This window comes from Mobula birostris, chromosome 16 (genome assembly GCF_030028105.1).
Source record: "Mobula birostris isolate sMobBir1 chromosome 16, sMobBir1.hap1, whole genome shotgun sequence".
Taxonomy (NCBI): Eukaryota; Metazoa; Chordata; class Chondrichthyes; order Myliobatiformes; family Myliobatidae; genus Mobula; species Mobula birostris.
The window spans coordinates 60,433,050-60,451,008 of NC_092385.1; the positions used below are offsets into that span (position 1 = coordinate 60,433,050).

At 43.2% G+C, this 17,959-nt stretch overlaps 1 protein-coding gene across 1 annotated transcript in view; it reads left to right on the forward strand.

Annotated features, from left to right (window-relative positions):
• LOC140210811 (cadherin-related family member 4-like) overlaps positions 1-17,959 on the forward strand; it is a 78,273-nt gene that overhangs the window by 57,624 nt on the left and 2,690 nt on the right. Inside the window, exons 18-19 of the mRNA XM_072280079.1 lie at positions 4,672-4,759; positions 10,829-10,856. Of these exons, the coding sequence (XP_072136180.1) occupies positions 4,672-4,759; positions 10,829-10,856 (116 nt within the window). The remainder of the gene's footprint in view (positions 1-4,671; positions 4,760-10,828; positions 10,857-17,959) is intronic.

Below are 17,959 nucleotides of genomic sequence, written 5' to 3' on the forward strand. Positions count from 1 at the left end.
GAACATGAATTGTAGAGTCCCTGAAAGTGGGTCTATAGGTGGTGAAATCAATTCATTGTTGAGGTGAGTGAAGGTATCCGCGCTGGTCCTGATGGTTGAAAGATAATAACTGTTCTTGAATCTGATGCTGTGAGAACAAAAGGCTCCCGTACCTCCTGCCTGATGGTAGTAGTGAGAAGTCTGTTAAAGATGGCGCTGGCGACACACAGTGATGCTTTACAGGCAGCAAGCAAATCTACTAACAACTCTATTAATTACTCTTTTCCTGGACAATGATCACTGCACTCCACAGCCTGGAATTTCCCTTTGGGAGCTGTGCTTTTGAACTGTCTGTATGACCTGGAGTGTTTTGCAGTTTCCTGCAGAATTCGGCAAACTGGACTCTCGAGAATGCAGATAAGGTTGTGGTGGCCGAGGCTGGAGTGGACTTGGAGCCGAAATGAAGTGGTGAGGCCTGGCCCTGAGAGTGATAAACAAACTGATGTTTGGCTAATTTAAGTGCCGAGCCAGACAGCTCTATTTCTAACTTTGATATCTCTTTTTTCCCTTTTCAAGGTTCTTTCGAAGACCCTGACCTGGAGTTGCACTCTGACCTCAGTTCTTTGAGGGAATGAGACCCTCTCTCAGGGCCTCATGACTGCCCACTTTTTGATATCCCAAGAATGCAGACTGGAAGACTAGTGCACCTTCAGGGTGCCGGATTTTCATGGCTGTGGAGATGAGCTGGTTCAAGGCCGGTGCCCCTGACTGAGGCATCGTGGGAGAACACGGAACATCGGGAGCAGCGCGTTAGCTGCCTGAGGTTGTGTGTCCAGAGATCTGACCTTTCTGGGCGCAGAGCTCAGAAAAAGCAACGCAACAGACTTTTAACATCATAAATCAGCGAGTTGTTTATGTCTCCCCTCTCAGCGTGAAATGGAGACATCTCTTTTTCTCTTATTAGGGAGAGAGAGATCCTGTGGTATGTCAAATTACTGGATGAACAAGTAGTCTTTGGGGTACTGCAAGTCTGTGTTTTCATTGATGCTTTGTTGCACGCTTGAGTGCTCAGTGAAGGGCGCTGACGCTTTTTTGCTGGTGGGGGTGGGGAGGTGGTTGTTGCCTTGTTGCTGCTTGTATGTGGGAGGGGGGAGCTGGGGGCAGGCTTTGGGGTTCTAACGTTTAACTGTCATTCATTCTTTGGGGTGCTCTTCTGTTTTCATGGATGTTTGTGAAGAAAAAGAATTTCAGGATGTATATTGTACACATTTCTCTGACATTAAATGTACCTGTTGATTAAAAAGATCGGAGAGTCTCCATTTGGCAGCGTATGGAGTAAGACGTTTTTGTCACAACTCCATCTTTCACAACTTACTTTCCACTGCTAGATCCGTTTCAATGTTGAAGATTTATTATATTTGCTGAAGGATTTACGATTTAATTACGATGGCTGGAACCGAATTAAGGAGTGGCAGAACTCTTTCTGAGCCGCAACAAACAGAGAAATCAGAGGAGGTTTCTACTTCAGAAAGAATGCTCTCTTTAATAGAAGCTATTAATGTGAAGATCGGTATGGTGGATACCAAAATGGATAAATTGACGAAAGCTAACGAATTGTTTGAAAAAAACCATCCTCGCTATTCAGGAATCTTTGAAGAATTTGGAAGATCGATATCAGACGCTTAAGCAGAGTACTCACAGAATTGAAAGGGAATTTGAATTAATCAATCAATCTATTAAAGAACAGGATTTGAAGATGTCCTTTATGGAAAAGAAAATTAATGAGAATACTTCAGAATTATCAAGAATTAAGAAAATGATCGATTTGGAAAGCAGAAATCGCAGGATGAATATACATATGATTTATCTAATGTACACTTTTTTAGATATTTACAAATTAGGAACTTTTTTTACGTGGTTTGCTGCCAAATTACCCTTCTGCTTATCCACCTAATATGACAGACGCTGTCTTTCAGTTTAAACCATTTCTAAAAGAGTTGATAGCTATAATCTATAAACGGTTATTGAACTCACATATGATATCTAATGATAAAATTAAACGCACTTGGGAATCGGAACTTCAATAGTGATTTTCAGATAATCAATGGAGTAAAATTTTTCATTCGGTTAACAACTCATCTATTTGTGCCCGTCATTCCTTGATATGGTTCAAGGTAGTGCATTGGGCCCATATGTCAAAGGATAAACTAGAGTGTATTTTCTCCAATATCAATCCTATTTGTGACAGATGTAATACTGAACTGGCCATTTTAACTCATATGTATTGGTCTTGTATAAGGCTAGATAACTTTTGGAGAGATGTTTCTAAAATACTATCAAAAGTTTTGGATCTGTATCTACAACCTAATTTGCTTACGGCAATTTTTGGGATTATCCCATCGGACTGTTTCCGCTCAATGTATGATAGCCTTTTCGACCTTACTGGCTAGGAGAGTCATCTTATTGAAATGGAAGGATTCTAATCCACCTACGGTCTTTTATTGGTTCTCCTCCATTATGTCCTGTTTAAGTTTAGAGAAAATAAGAAGTCAGACATTTGATACATCCTTTAAATTTGAGCAAATCTGGCGACCTTTTATTCAATATTTTCATTTAATTTGATTTATTACTCTTTCAATCTTTTTTTTCCCGAAGTTTTAGATTTGCTCAGAAAGTCTTTCTTTCTTTTTTTTGGTTGTATCCTCAAAATGGACTGCCCAGTCCCTTTTTTTTGGTTTCTTTGGGTTTTTTTCTACAGTGTAGTGGGTTTTTTTACTTTTCATTTAAAACCCAATGCTTTTTCTTTCTCTTCATAAACTGATAAGAGGAGAATTGCTATTTTCATTTTTTTAATTATATATTTTATACTAGTTCAACAATATCTATGATTTTGGCAGTGTCTATCTTAATCTCAGTTTATATTGCCACAGTTTATATTTGAGATAATTCTCCTTTAGATTGTATTCATGCTCCTTTTAAATTAATAAAGAAAAGAAATGCCATAAAAAAACGATCAAGGCATCAAGGCCAAGGGCGAAGGATGAACCAGTGTTTGACTCCCTACTCCATGAGACTTACCTCGGTGCTGGACTGGGTGTTGGCTGTGGTCTGCAGCCATCAGGCTCCTGGACTGCTGTAGCACTGAACTGGCTCTGTGGCTGTGGACTCACTGTCAAGGACTCTGCAGTTCATGTTCTGTGTGTTTTTTGTTTGCTTTTTATTGTTTGCACAATTTCTTTTTCTTCACACATTGAGTGTCCAACAGTCTTTATTGTGTGGGCTTTTTTAATGGGGTCTATTGTGTTTCTTTGTTTTGTGGCTGCCTGCAAGAAGATGAATCTCAAGGTTGTATGTAGTGTACATATTTTGATAATAAATATTCTTTGAACTTTGATGAGAGCATGGCCTGGATGGTGGTAGTGTTTGAGGATTCCTTCTTGTGACAGTGCTCCTTATAAGTGTGCTCAGTGATGGGAGGGCTTTGTTTGTGATGGACTGCGCTGTGTCTACCACTCTCTGGAGACCTTTCTATCCTTGGGCATTGTTTCCATAGCAGGCCATGATACAACCAGTCAGGATACACTCCAATGTGTATCTATAGAAGTTTGTCAAAGTTCTAGATAACATGCTGAATCTATGCAAATTCTAAGGAAGTTGAGGTGTTGCCATGCCTTTTTTCTTGGACTTACGGTGAAACAGGCAGGACAATTGCGAATTGGGAAGTGTGATTGTCTGTTAAGGTACAAATGAGGTGCTTATGGAGTATAAGACATGCAAGAGAGCACTTAAGAAAGAAATCAGGAGAGCTATCGGAAGGCATCAGATTGCTCTAGCAGACAAGGTGAAGAAGAATCCTGAAGGATTCTACAGATATGATGAGAGCAAAAGGATTTTAAGGGACAAAATTGGTCCTCCATGTGGTAATGGCAATCCGTGTGTGAAGCCAAAAGAGTTGGGGGAGACTCCATCTGATATGCGTGTGGCACTGAGAAAGCATTCGGTCCACTAACGTAATGAGTGCACAGAGGTACCTAGTTTGGTTTCAGAAGGACATTTCCAGTGTGATGCATCCTGAACGAAGTCAGAATGAATCACTGTCTGGCTATTGGAATCAGCAAAACTAGAGTTTGAGGCCTAGCACAGGGAATCGGTAGGTCCTGAGGTTGATACTGAGGGTCGATGAAAGGTCCAGAAGTTAAGGTCTACAGGCTGTAGCCCTGAGTCTGCGAATTTCTGCATATGGGGAAGTCGAGGGCCCAATGTCTGTCAGTCCAAGTCTGAAGATGGCCTGTCCTGGATTGGAGTACTGTGCATGCTTGTGGAGGGTGAGAGGAGGAAGGGGGCTTGTTTTGTTGTTGTTTTCATGCTTGTTGTGTTTTGTGCTGTTCTGGTGACACTTGGGGGTTGTCCCCTGCGTACCCGTGAATGTGTTGGTTGTTAATGCAAATAACATATTTTACTGCATGTTTCAGTGTGCATATGATCAATATATTTGAATCTTGAATCCTGAATTAAAACTGGACTACTCAGTATCCAATGCACTCTCTAATTCTGACCACCTCAACACGCTGCACCCTGGGTCGAGCACAGTTCTTCTCCAGGTAGACATTTCAATTCCAAGAAGAACGAGTGAAGAAGAAACACCCTTGCCCTTCCACTATATAACTTGTCTGCCTTCTTTTCTTGCTGTAGGTGGCCACCTGAGGTGGAAGCACAGAAGGGCAGTGAAACCAAGAACAGCACGGACAATGAGCTCATGACGAAAAGCACACTCAGCTTGGTGAGCAAAGGGAGAAGGAAGTCTTGAGGGGAGTGTATGAGAGGGAGAGCGTGTGGGGAGAGTGTGTAAGAGTGTGTGTGGGAAGAGTGTGTAAGAGTGTGTGGGGGGAGAGTGGGTAAGAGTGTGTGGGGGGAGAGTGAGTAAGAGTGCGTGTGGGGAGAGTGTGAGAGGGACAGCATGTGGGGAGAGTGTGTAAGACTGTGTGTGGGGAGACTGTGTAAGAGTGTGTGTGGGGAGAGTGTGTAAGAGCGTGTGTAGGGAGAGTGGGGAGAGTGTGTGTGGGGAGAGTGGGAAGAGTGTGTCTGGGGAGAGTGGGGAGAGTGTGTGTGGGGAGAGTGGGCGGAGTGTGTGTGGGGAGAGTGTGTGAGAGTGTGTGTGGGAGAGTGTGTAAGAGTGTGTGTGGGAAGAGTGTGTGTGGGGAGAGTGTGTGGGGGGAGAGTGGGATGAGTGTGTGTGGAGAGAGTGGGAAGAGTGTGTGTGGACAGAGTGGAAAGAGAGTGTGTAAGAGTGTGTATAGGGAGAGTGGGGAGAGTGTATGTGGGAAGAGTGTGGGTGGGGAGAGTGTGTAAGAGTGTGTGTGGGGAGAGTGCATGTGGGAAGAGTGTGTAAGAGTGTGTGTGGGGAGAGTGGGAAGAGTGTGTGTGGGGAGACTGTGTGGGGAGAGTATGTAAGGGTGTGTGTGAGGAGAGTGTGTGTGGGGAGAGTGTGTGGGGAGAGTGTGAGAGGGACAGCGTGTGGGGTGAGTGGGTAAGAGTGTGTGTGGGTAAGAGTATGGGAGTGTGTTTGTAATGAGAGAGTGAGAGTGTGAGAATTTGTGAGTATGTGTCCCTGAGACTGTGTAGAGTGTGTGAGTGCCTGTGTTTAAGTGTGTGTTTCCATGTGTCAGATGGAAGGGATTTGATTTTCCAAGATAGTCAGATGAAACCTTGTGTGCAGGGGTAATTTTCTTTGAGCATACAGGAAAGTGTATATGAGAATATATGTTTTGGTGTATATGCAACAGTGTGCAAGTGTGCATGAGAGTGCGACTGTGTGCAAGAGAATGTGAATGTGCATATGAGTGTGAAGATGAGTTTAAGACTATCACATAGAACATAGAAATACAAGAGTGCGGTACAGGCCATTCAGCCCAAGATGCTGTGCCAACCTTTTAACCTGCTCTAAGATCAATCTTATAGCCCTCCATTTTTCTTTCATCTATGTGTCTATCTAGGAGTCTTTTAAATGTCCCTCATGTACCTCTACCACCACCCTGGGCAGTGCATTACTCTCTATGTTAAAAAAAACTACCTCTGACTTCCCTCACCCATACTTTGCTCCATCACCTTACAATTATGCCCTCTTGTATTAGCCATTTCCACCCTGCAAAAAAAAAAGGTCTCTGGCTGTCCACTCTCTATGCCCCTTACTATCTTGTACACCTCGAACAAGTCACTCCTCATCCTCTTTCACTCCAAAGAGAATACCCCTAGTTCACTCAAACTGTCCTCATAAGACGTGCTGTCTAGTCCATGCAGCAACTTGGTAAATCTCCTCTGCACCCTCTCTAAAGCTTCCACATCCTTCCTATTATGAGGCAACCAGAACTGAATGCAATATTCCAAGTGTAGTTTAAAACCAGAGTTTTATATAGATTGGTTCTTGAACTCAATCTGCCGACTCAAGAAGGCCAACACATTATTTCCCTTAATCACTCTATCAACATGCATGTCAACTTTGACAGATTAATAGGTGTGGATCCCAGAATCCTTTTGCTCCTGCACACTGCTAAGGATCCTACCATTAACTTTGTACTCTGCTTTCAAGTTTGGCCTTCCAAAGTGTATCACTTCGCACTTCTCCAGGTGGGACTCCATCTGCCACTTCTTAGCCCAGCTCTACATTTAGTCAATGTCCTGTCGTAACCTACAATAACCTTTCACACTATCCATACCACCACCAACCTTTGTGTCATTTGCTAACCTATTCTTCCATTTCTTCATCCAAGTAATTTATAAAAATCATAAAGCATGACTCTCAGAACAGATCCCTGCAGAACACCACTCTACCTCCAGGCAGAGTGCACTCCATCTACTACCATCCCTGCCTTCTGTGAGCAAGCCAATTCTGAATACACGCAGCCGAGTTTCCCTGTATCCCATGCCTCTTCAATGAGCCATCAATAAGGAACCTTCTCAAACACCTCACTAAAATCTATATACACTACATCCAAAGATTCAAACTACATTTATTATCAAATCATTTACACCGAATACAACTCTCAGATTTGCCCTCCCTGAGGCAGCCATGAAACAAAGAAACACCATGGAACCTGTTCAAAGAGACCACTCAACGTGAGAAAAAAGAACAGATTATACCAAAGGCAAGGCACGAGTGGACACCACATAGAATTTCAAACATCAAACCAGTAGTCCAGGAGTATTCTGTTTAGTTCAGCTCAGCTCAATGTCAATAGCCGAATGCAGGCTGCAGAGGCAGTCTTCACCAAAGCACCCAGTCACTACTGAAGCGCCCCAATCAAACCACTCAAAAGCAGCAAAAAAGAGTAACCGGAATCCAGAAACACATGCAACATGAACCACAAAGCCTTGTCGAACAATCCTTGCAACATTGAACCCAAGCTCCTCCACTTTCCTTGGACAGCCGGCAGAGAAAGACCAGTCAAACACATGCAGACGGAGCTGAGCACCTGCCCACCCTCCATTCTTGTACTCTTTGACTTTAGCCTTGCTGGGCACTTCAGTCGGAGAGGAGCAACAGAACCGATCATGGCCTCTTGGTCTCCAGGCCATACACTCTACTCCCAACCTCACTGAACTCTCTCGGACACAGCAAAACACCAGATATTCAACTGGCCCAAAAGCACACCATCAAAATGTAAGCATAACTCCAATCTCATGCAGCTTAGTAGTAGAGTCATATTTGAAAGAAGACGAAAGGTCTTGGCCTGAAACGTCGACTGTACCTCTTCCTAGAGATGCTGCCTGGCCTGCTGCGTTCACCAGCAACTTTGATGTGTGTTGTTTGAAAGAAGAAATAGTTTTGTGAACTGTCAGCAGGATGTCACCATTGGACAATGGCACCATCCTGTCACAAGTACCACTGCTCTTCCTTCATCTATTTGTTCTGTAACTTTCTCAAAAACATCAATCAGGCTTGTAAAGCACGACCTGTTCCCCATAAAGCCATACTGACTATCCCTAATCAGACTGTATTTCTCCAAAGGCTCATAAATCCGGTCTCTAAGAATCCTCTCCAATAATTTGCTGACCATGATGTAAGACTCACTGGTCTATAATTCCCAGGGTTATCTCTATTATCTTTCTTGAACAAAAGAACAACACTTGCCACTCTCCAATCTTCTGGTACTGGTCCAATGGCCTGCAAAGATCATTGCCAAAATTTCTTCCCTCACTTATTGTTGTAATCTGTGGTGTATCCTGTGTGGCCCCAGGGACTTACCTAGCTTGTCTTTCTAAAGTTCCAGCACATCCTCTTTCTTAATATCAACATGTTCTAGCATATTAGGCTGTTCTATGCTATCCACACATTCATCAAGGTTCCTCCCAATGGTGAATACGGAAGCAAAGTACTCATTAAGGACCTCTCCTACCTGTTCTAACTCTAGATACATTTCCTCTTTTATACCTGATCGGTCCTACTCTCACTCTAGTCATCCTCCTGTAGACTTCCTTGGGGTTATCCTTAATTCTTAATCCTACTCACCAACACCTTTTTGTCCCCTCATAGCTCTTCTAAGTCTATTCTTAAGCCCTTTCCTGGATACCTTAAAACTCTCAAGAGACCTGACTCCTAAATTTTAATTAAACTTCTTTTTTTGCTCTTGACTGGATGTTCCACTTCTCGTGTCCACTTCCTTCACCCTGCCAACCTTTCCCTGCCTCAATGGGACAAACTTATTCAGAAGTACTTCCTTAACAACATCCACATTTCCCTGAGTATACCCAATCCTAATTTATGCTCCCAAGTTCCTGCCTAATATCATCATAATGCCCCTCCACAATTAAATGCTTTCCCATACCATCTGCTCCTATCCCTCTTCAAGGCTGTGGTAAAGGTCAGGGAGTTGTGGTCAGTGTCTCTGAAATGCTCACCCACCCAGAGATCTGTCACCTGACTGGGTTCATTGCCTAGTACCAGATTGAGTATAGCTTCTCTTCTAGTCAGCCTATCTAGGGACCAATATGGACTATGACTTCTGACTACTTATAATCATAGCTGAGTCTGAGCACAGAAGCAAATCTGAGTCTGGTTGTACGTGATGGAGTGTATATATCTGTAACTGTGAGAATATATGTGTGTCTATCCAAATGTGTATAAGAATGTTCTGTATATCTATCAAAGTTTATATTTGTGTCTGAGAATATGTGGATATTGATGTGTTTGTGAGTCTACATTAAAATATATCTGTGTGAGAATGTGTATACAATACTGTGTGTTTATGTATAAGTCTAGTGTTTGTGAAAATGTGTGTTTAATAGTACATTTGTATGTCTCTGTAAGTGTGTATGTATGGGTATGTGTTTATAGGAGTGTATGTACCCGTGCAAGTACCAGTATAGGAGTGTCAGCCATCCATTGTCAAAATTAGCAGTGTAAAACTTAGAAATATCTAGATATGAAGTGGGAATGAATGGCGTGGAAGAGGTAATATTCCCTGCTGGGAAATTTGTCTCTCCTTCCTCCTGCCTTTTTGTCATTGCACGCCTCTCTCTCTGTCTCACCTTGAACGTGGGATGTGATGGTCCCGATGTGTTTCTACCTCTGTTGCTGGGTGTGCTCCTCTCTGGTTTTATTCAATTCTTGAACCAAAGGCACAGCCCTCGTCACTGCAGTATAGTAACAAGATGACCACTTTGATCACTTTGTACTAAAATTGACTTTTTTTTGTTCCAATTGTATTCTTACTTGTTAAAGTTGTGTTTAATTTGTTTTCCTTGTGAATGCTGCTTCTACGATGTGACGTGCCTGTGATGGTGCTGTGAGATTTCATTGCACCTAGACATAATCATAGAGCACTACCGCACAGAAACAGGCCCTTGAGCTCATCGAGTCCATGTCAAGCTGTTGTTCTGCCTAGACCCATCGACCCACACCTGAACCACTGTCCTCCAAACCACTCCCATCCGTGTACTTACCCAAATTTCTCTTAAATGTCAAAATTGAATCCACATCCACCACTTTCACTGGCATATGGGTGCATACTTCATATGTCACCCTTTGCGCTGCCTCTCCCTCTCTGTTATTGTTCTATCTGTCATCATTTAAGCAACGCCTGTTTCTCTCTCAATTTCGCACTTTCTTTCTCTCCTTCTCCTTCCCCTCTCTCTGTCCCTTTTAGTTTATATGTGGTCTGTTTGTCTCTGCATCCAAGACTTGAAGTGATGTCTAGAGTCACTACAACACAGAAAGAGGCCTTTTGGTCCATCTACTTTGTGCTGAACTATGATTCTGCTTAGTCCCATCAACCTCCAAATGTCTCTTAAATGCTAAAACTGAACCAGCATCCACCAGTTCTATTGGCAGCTGATTCAACACTTTCACCACCCTGTGTGTAAAGAAGTTCACCCTCAGGTTCCCCTTAAACATTTCACCTTTCATCCTTAACCTGTGACCTCTAGTTCTTGTCACACCCAACCTCAGTAGAAAAAGCCTGCTTGCATTGATCCGATCTATACCCCTCATAATTTTGTATACCTCTCTCCTATCTCCCTTCATTCTCCAATGCTCCAGGGAATAAAATCCTAACCTATTCAACTTCTACCCTATAACTCCAGTCCTCAGATCCCAGCAACATCCTCTTTTTTTGTAAATTGCCTAGTTTACAATTAACAATTGTTAATAAATCAACTCTTGCTATGGTCCATTAACTTTTATTGTGATACTACTAAATTGTTCTAAATCAACCAGACTAGGATGGCTACAATTTATGTGACATTGAGGAAACTTCTGCACAGCTGTTCCTTGGATCTTCTGTAGTGAAATACCAAGGGAGGTGGCTGCAGCAGAGACAATTCGTCAATTATTTGTCGCCCTTTGTTCCCACAGCAGTTTGATGGTCGAGCAATCGATGCAAGTAAGTCTTGGGTTGGTTCTCTTGCATTCTCTGGATTGATGACTGATGTTTAAGAATTGAGTGGACAGCCAGAGACTTGTTCCCAGGGTGGAAATAGCTAATATGAGGGGTCATAATTTTAAGGTGATTGGAGGAAAGTATGGGGGGAGGGGGTGTCAGAGATAGCTTTGTATACAGAGTGCTGCCGGGGTGGTGGTAGAAGTACATACATTAGGGGCATTTCAGAACCTCTTACATGAAGGTACATGAATGACAGGAAAATGGAGGGTTATGTAGGAGGGAAGGGTTAGATTGATCACAGAGTAGGTTAAAAGCTTGACACAACATCATGGGCCAAAGGACTTGTACTCTGCTGTAATGTTCCGTGTTCTAATTCAGAAATTATTGGCTTCTGTAAAGAAGAGCTGGAGCAAAACTGGGTGATTTGTCCATTGAGGCATGTGGGTTTAGATGGAGTAATGCTGTCTCAATTAAATGGGGTACAGTATCATTGAGGTGAATTAGCATCTTGTGTATGTGTGGTGACAGGGAGTGAAGTGGTGTGAGGTTAGTGTGAGTAGTTGGTGGCAGATGAGACACAATATAGATGAAAGGTTACAGGACCATCAACTGGAAGGGAGGGGCTGACTGCTGAGATGGAGGAGAGTAGTGGCTCTTCAATGTAGAAAGAGATGGTCTGCTAGTTGTGTTAGAATAATGGGGAGCTGAGGGTTAGGCGATACACAGTCCATATGGATGGTGGTGGATGGGATGGTGCTTTTTCCTTGTGAGAATTGTGTAGTTTATGTTTAATTTGTTTTTATTGTGAATGCTGTTTATATGATGCTATGTTGGATGGGCAAAGTGCAGGGGAGGGGAAGTGGCTGAGGAGAGAGTGGGTTATGGGGAGCTCAATGGGATATGGGCAGATTTGGAGATGGGTGTTTGAGGGGGGGGAGTTGGGTGGGCTGTGGGGAAGGGAGAGTAAGTTGCCAAGAATGGATTCATGGTAATACCAACCCAGCCTCCCCTTCTGCACTTTGTTATGGGTCTGAGATTTTTAGGAGTCCGTGGGGATGTTGCATTTCTTCATGGTGACTTTGGGCACATCCTTGAATTGTTTACCTAGGAGTCGGAGAGATGAATGCACAGAGCCGCCAAACGTGCTTGTTCATCGGAGAGCACTGTCCTTATTCTTCTGGTTTTCTCTGTGGGTAGACTGCTGTTAATTCAGCACTGTGGCAACCTGCAGCTGACAAATATAGTCAATTAATCAGAGTCAGGGAGCCTGCAAAAATGCCCTTCAACCCAACTGGTCCATGTCAACCAATGATCCCATTTAGGTTAGTCCGATCTGACTGCTCTTGGCCCATGTCCCTTATGATCTCTCCTATCCATGTACCTGTCCAAGCTCCTTTAAAGAGAAATTACTCAGCTTTACATACATGAAAAATGGAAGATATTGGCAATTTCATCAATTCTGAACATGTAGAGGAATAGGGGTGGAGGGAATTACATAGAGGTCTGTTGGGTGGAGGGCAGGAGATCTTAAATAACCTAGGAGTTAATGTTCCAAGGGTGAAAAGTATGGGTTTGGCGCAAGCAGCTAAACCCAGCTTGAGGAGGAGGATAGTGAATTAAACCTAACCTTACAAATGACCTGTTTACATATCACTGAATGAAATATTTCCCTTCCAGGCACCGGAAGAGCTTACCTGTTCAACTCTATAACTGGTGCGCGGCGCTGGGTGTGAGACGATGAGGACCCTTCATCAAGAGTCCCTCCCACATACAGATTACACGCTAGGGTTGTGTTAATATACTGTCATCTTTCTGAAAATCTGGGTAGCTCACCACCAGTATTCTTGGAGTTTTTGTTCCAGAGTATAACCACAAGTTCATAATATCCACTGGAGCACTGCTGCATCCCATCAGTGACCCTTAACACCCTCTACAAACACAAACACTGTCCCTGTCACACATCTTAGCCCTTCTCCTCTTCTCACCCACCCATCACCTCCCTCTGGTGCACCTCTTCTCTCATGGTGAACTCTCCTTGCCTATCAGATTCCTTCTTTTATGGTCCTTTACCTCTTCACCTATCACCTTCCAGATTTTCACTTAATCTTGTCTCCCCACCCATAACCCTTTGCCTCATCTGGTCTCACCCAACACTTGACAGATTGTGTTCCTTCCCTACCCCCTGCCTCCTGCTCCCATCACTCTTATTCTGATTTCCTCCCAGTTCCTTTCCAGCCCTGATGAAGGGTCTCAGCCCAAAGTGTCAACGGTTTATTCCTCTCCATAGATGCTGCCCGACCTGCTGTGTTCCTCCAACATTTTGAGTATATTGCCATTTCACACACCTGTTGCCTGCTTTGTTAGTGGATTATTTGCAAATAGGTAGTTGTAATCTGCAATGAATCATAAACCTTTTGTGCTAGTTGCCTGTTTAATGTTAAAGGATATCTGGATGATGTGAAATCTTTCACTAGCCCAAAAAGGTGGAGTTGAAGATGGAAAAGGAATTTCAGTTTTGGCCATCCTTCCTTGCTCACTGTGGAGTGGCTCGAGGGGCTGAAGGGCCTTGCTGGCAGAGTCAAATGGAGTGGGAAAGATGGTGCAGAAATGCAGACTCGGATTTTAAATGTTTCAACAAGAGGAGTGGGGGAGGGTGTGTGTGTGTGTGTGTGTGTGTGTGTGTGTGTGTGTGTGTGTGTGTGTGTGTGAAGAGCTTTGCAGTTGGTCCTCTGGGCAAGGGTGAGTTAGGATTATACAAGATGCTCAGCCAGGCGATGGGTCATTTGGTCCGAGCAGTCCATGCTGGCTTCACCCCAGCCTCCTTTGCTAAACCCATCAGTGGAACTCACTATTCCCTTCCCCTTAGATACACCCCTAGAATTTGTTTCAGCCAGTTCCACATTCTCATCTGATACTGATACCTCTGGTTATGCTCATCCCACTACATCCTCTCTGAGAATATGCCATGATTCTAAAAACCTGTGAGGTCATCCCTCAGCCTTTCCAAGTGAGACCAACTCTGAACATGCCTTCCTGGTATCTATTCCCCCGCAATCTTGCATCATTTCTGTACTCCCTCTCTAGTTCCTCTATATCCTTCCAATAATATAATGACCAGGACTCCAAGTGTATCTTAAACATTACTTCTCAACTATTCTATTATGTCCCTCTGGAAATGAATCCTGGTGTTTGTCTGCTTTCTTTATGATCTTGTTAACATGTGGCACAACTTTTTGTGATTAGACATAAGAAGGTATATCAGGATGTTGTGCTAATCTTTTAACCTACTCTAAGAGCAATCTAATGCTTCCCTCCTACATGGCCCACCATTTTTGTACCATCCATGTGACTATCTAAGAGTTTCTTAAATACCCCTCATGTATCTCTTTCTACCATCACCCCACCCACTCTTTGTGTAAAGAATTTACCTCTGAATACGCCTTATCCTTTCTTCCAACCACCTTAAAATTATGCCCCCTTGGCTTAACCATTTCTGCCCTGGGAATTCATGCATTTTTAATTCAAGATTGAAATATTCTTGTTCTTCTGCCCTATCTATTGAAGTATAAATTAACCCCCCTATTTTTGCTACCAAAGTACTCATCCTTCATTTGCCTTGGACTTCATTGACAAATAATTGTGCAAGTTTATTATTGAGCATTTCCCACACTTTGCAGACATAGAAGCTGTATTTTTGATTCCAGGGACTAAATTGTTTATGAAACACCAACCACGCACCCTCACACACTACCCTTTCCTCCTGTTTTCTGTCCTGAAGCCAGAAAGTAACCTCATGGGTGACATTTCCCAATGCTACTTTCTCCAACCTCACTTGCTGATCTATGGGGCTCCTAATCAAAGGCCCTTTGAAGAGCTAAATGAATTATATGTGTTGCACTTTGATTGTCTGCTCTATCACCTACTGAAAAATCAATAAGGTTGAGCAAGCCAGATCTTTATTTTTGGTATTCATGTGGGCTATTTGTTACTGTATTTGTGTTTCTAAATGTTCTTCTATCCTCTTCATTAGGAATGATTCCACTACTTTTCCCACCACTAATGTAAAGCAGAATGGTCTCTAACATGTTTCATATGCCTTACTAGTTAGATTGGGATACAAAGGAGTGAGATACATCTTCACCATGAGGAAGCAGAGAGAGGACATCCACAGAATTTGTTCCAAGCAGTTTGGGAAAGAGATGAAAGTGGCAAACTTTAAGGGTCAGGGGCTACAGGAAAGGCCTATCAAAGTCTTGGAGAGATGCCGCACACAACCAGGCCCATTTGGCAATTGTCCACAATGTTCATCAACAACCCATTGACTCTAATCCTGCACTAATCCCAATATTCTTCCTGCTCATTAACACCCCCACCCCCATCTTCTACCACTCAGACACTAGTAGCTGTTTGCATTGGTAAAATTACCTGCTAACCCACGGGCCTTTGGAACTGGGAGGAACATGGAGCACACAAAGAAATCTTATGTGGTCACAGGAGGACCATGAAAACTTGACTAGTGCAGGTCCAAAAGATTAGACCCAGGCCTTTTGTGTTGTGAGCTATTCCACTGTGCTGTTCTAGCCGTCAGTCTCGGTTTTCTCCAGATGTACAGACAGGGCCACTTAATAAGTATCTAAGGAATGTAGAATTAAAGCAGTTAAAAGGGGAAAAGAAACTGTTCCACGTGCATGTGTTATTCAGAAATTCAGGTGCAAGAGTATACAGATGATAACAACGAAGGACAAGCACACAGGATAAGACAGGGCTCCATCAGAGCAGCAATGAGAGGACATGACAGTGTAAGTCACGTACTTTACCCCCCCCCCCCACTGGAAACTCCATCACAGTTCTCTCAAATTGCATTTTAAAGAATAGCAACTTTTTCTATCATTGTCTGCAATTTTTGTAACATACCGACAATTAATTAAAACATGTGGTTTTCAAAATGGAAAAATAACAAAAACTATTTCAAGTGTGACTGTTTCTGATGAGGTGAGGAAGTTATGGACACTGCTGCTCCCAACACTGATACGTACAGTTAGGGTGTATTCTAGAGTTATGGTATATAGAAAATATTAATTTAAACAGCAACCAGTCTTCAGATCTGAGTGTGGATTGCAGATTGAGTTTAAAATGCAGCTCAGAACAATGACCCTGGAGCTGCAGACTGGGGTTGATTGCAAACCAAAAAACACTCCATTGACTTGAGATGTCTGCATATGTATGAATGCAGCTCAGAGACAGTGGTGACTAACATTAAATCCGAGGTGTCCGGAATGTTGCTGTGAAGATTTAGGTGTTTGAAGATTATATACAACTCAAAGGAAGCCTTATGAATGCATTGTAGATATAGAAATTGTCCTGCTGTTACCTTTGATCTTTAGCACATAAAAATGTAATGCATTGTTGGTTCAGGTGATCTCCAGGATGATGCCTGTTTGTGCTGAATAAAGACTTGCATATCTACCAGCTTCAGTGTCCCTCCAATGACTGATCACAGTGAAAACATGTACCCCACAACCTGCACCATGTGTCTGTGCTCCCTGTGATCCACCAGACCCAACCTTGCCCTCAGACGAGCTGGGGCACAGCACTGATATTCCATCTATCCAGGAAGCAGATCTGTGACAATGTAACCATGCTTTGCATACCTGTGTGCTCCTCATACGACAAGCACTCATATATGTACTGATGAGGTGGGGAAATTGTGTACTCCACCCCCTACAACACAGTTATGTACCCCACAACCTGTATTCATGTTGCTTTGATCTGCAGGGCAGCATCTCAGGGACTGAGCAGCAAACTCCCACACCTCACCCCATTTTTCTCATCCTTAGTCCAGTTCTCTTTTCCCATCTTCATCCACAATGAACTGAATTCAAACTTCTGAACTGAACACAGGATAGAACAGCTTTCCTCTGCAAGTCTGAACTAGAATGAAAAACTGTTAGCAGAGTTATCGATGCAAGTACATGGTTGTAGGTAAGGTAGAGGTATTGAGGACACTAGTGTGCTGTGGCCCAGTATTGCAACATTCCCATCTACGCGTAGCCCAGCACACCACTCCTCCCAACACAGTTATGTACTGTTAGGTCATACTCTGAAGCTATGGAATATAGCAAATATTAATCTCAACAGCAAACAGTCTTCAGATCGGAATATGGATTGTAGACTGAGTTTAAATGAAGCTCAAAACACTGGTCTTCCTGCAGCTGCAGACAGGGGTCAATTACAAACCAAGGAACATGCCATTGACCTGAGGTGTCTTCATATGCATGAATGCAGCTTAGAGACAGAGGTGATTAACATTCAATCCGAGGTGCCTGGAGTGTTGATGTGAAGATTTGGGTGTTTGAAAATCATATATAACTCAACAGAAGCCTGTTTGACTCACTTGTAGAGTCAAACAGCATGGAAACATGTCTTTCAGCACAACTGGCCCATACTGCCCAAGATGCCCACCTAAGCTAGTCCCATGTCTGGTGCTCCATCCTTTGTAAGAGGACCGGGTCGAGACAATAGAGACTTTTGGAGAAGAGGAGTTCGGTGGGCAATACCGTTCTGGCTGACCAGAAGTGCACTGAGAGCAGTAAGCATAAAGGAGTTGGGTGCTTACTGATCTGGTTAACAACAGATGGTGCAATCCAGGGCATATTACGATCGAAGAATGTGTTTGCAGACTGGATATTGAACTTTTTACTGTTGGACTTCGGCCACATTCCACTGTGATACAACACTTGGCAGCACGGGAGGTCGTTCCTGCCTGTGGCCATCGAACGTGCAGCTCCTCCCGTGGAGGGTCAGACACCTGAGCCAATAGACTGGTCCTGGACTTATTTTCCATCTGGCATAGTTTGCATTTTGTTGTTTGATTGTTGGGGGTTGGGTGATAACAGCACATTTGGAAAGCGGTGAAATCATCGGACAAAGTCAACATGGATTTGTGAAAGGAAAATCATGTCTGATGAATCTCATAGAATTTTTTGAGGATGTAACTAGTAGAGTGGATGGGGGAGAACCAGTGGATGTGGTATATTTGGATTTTCAAAAGGCTTTTGACAAGGTCCCACACAGGAGATTAGTGTGCAAACTTAAAGCACATG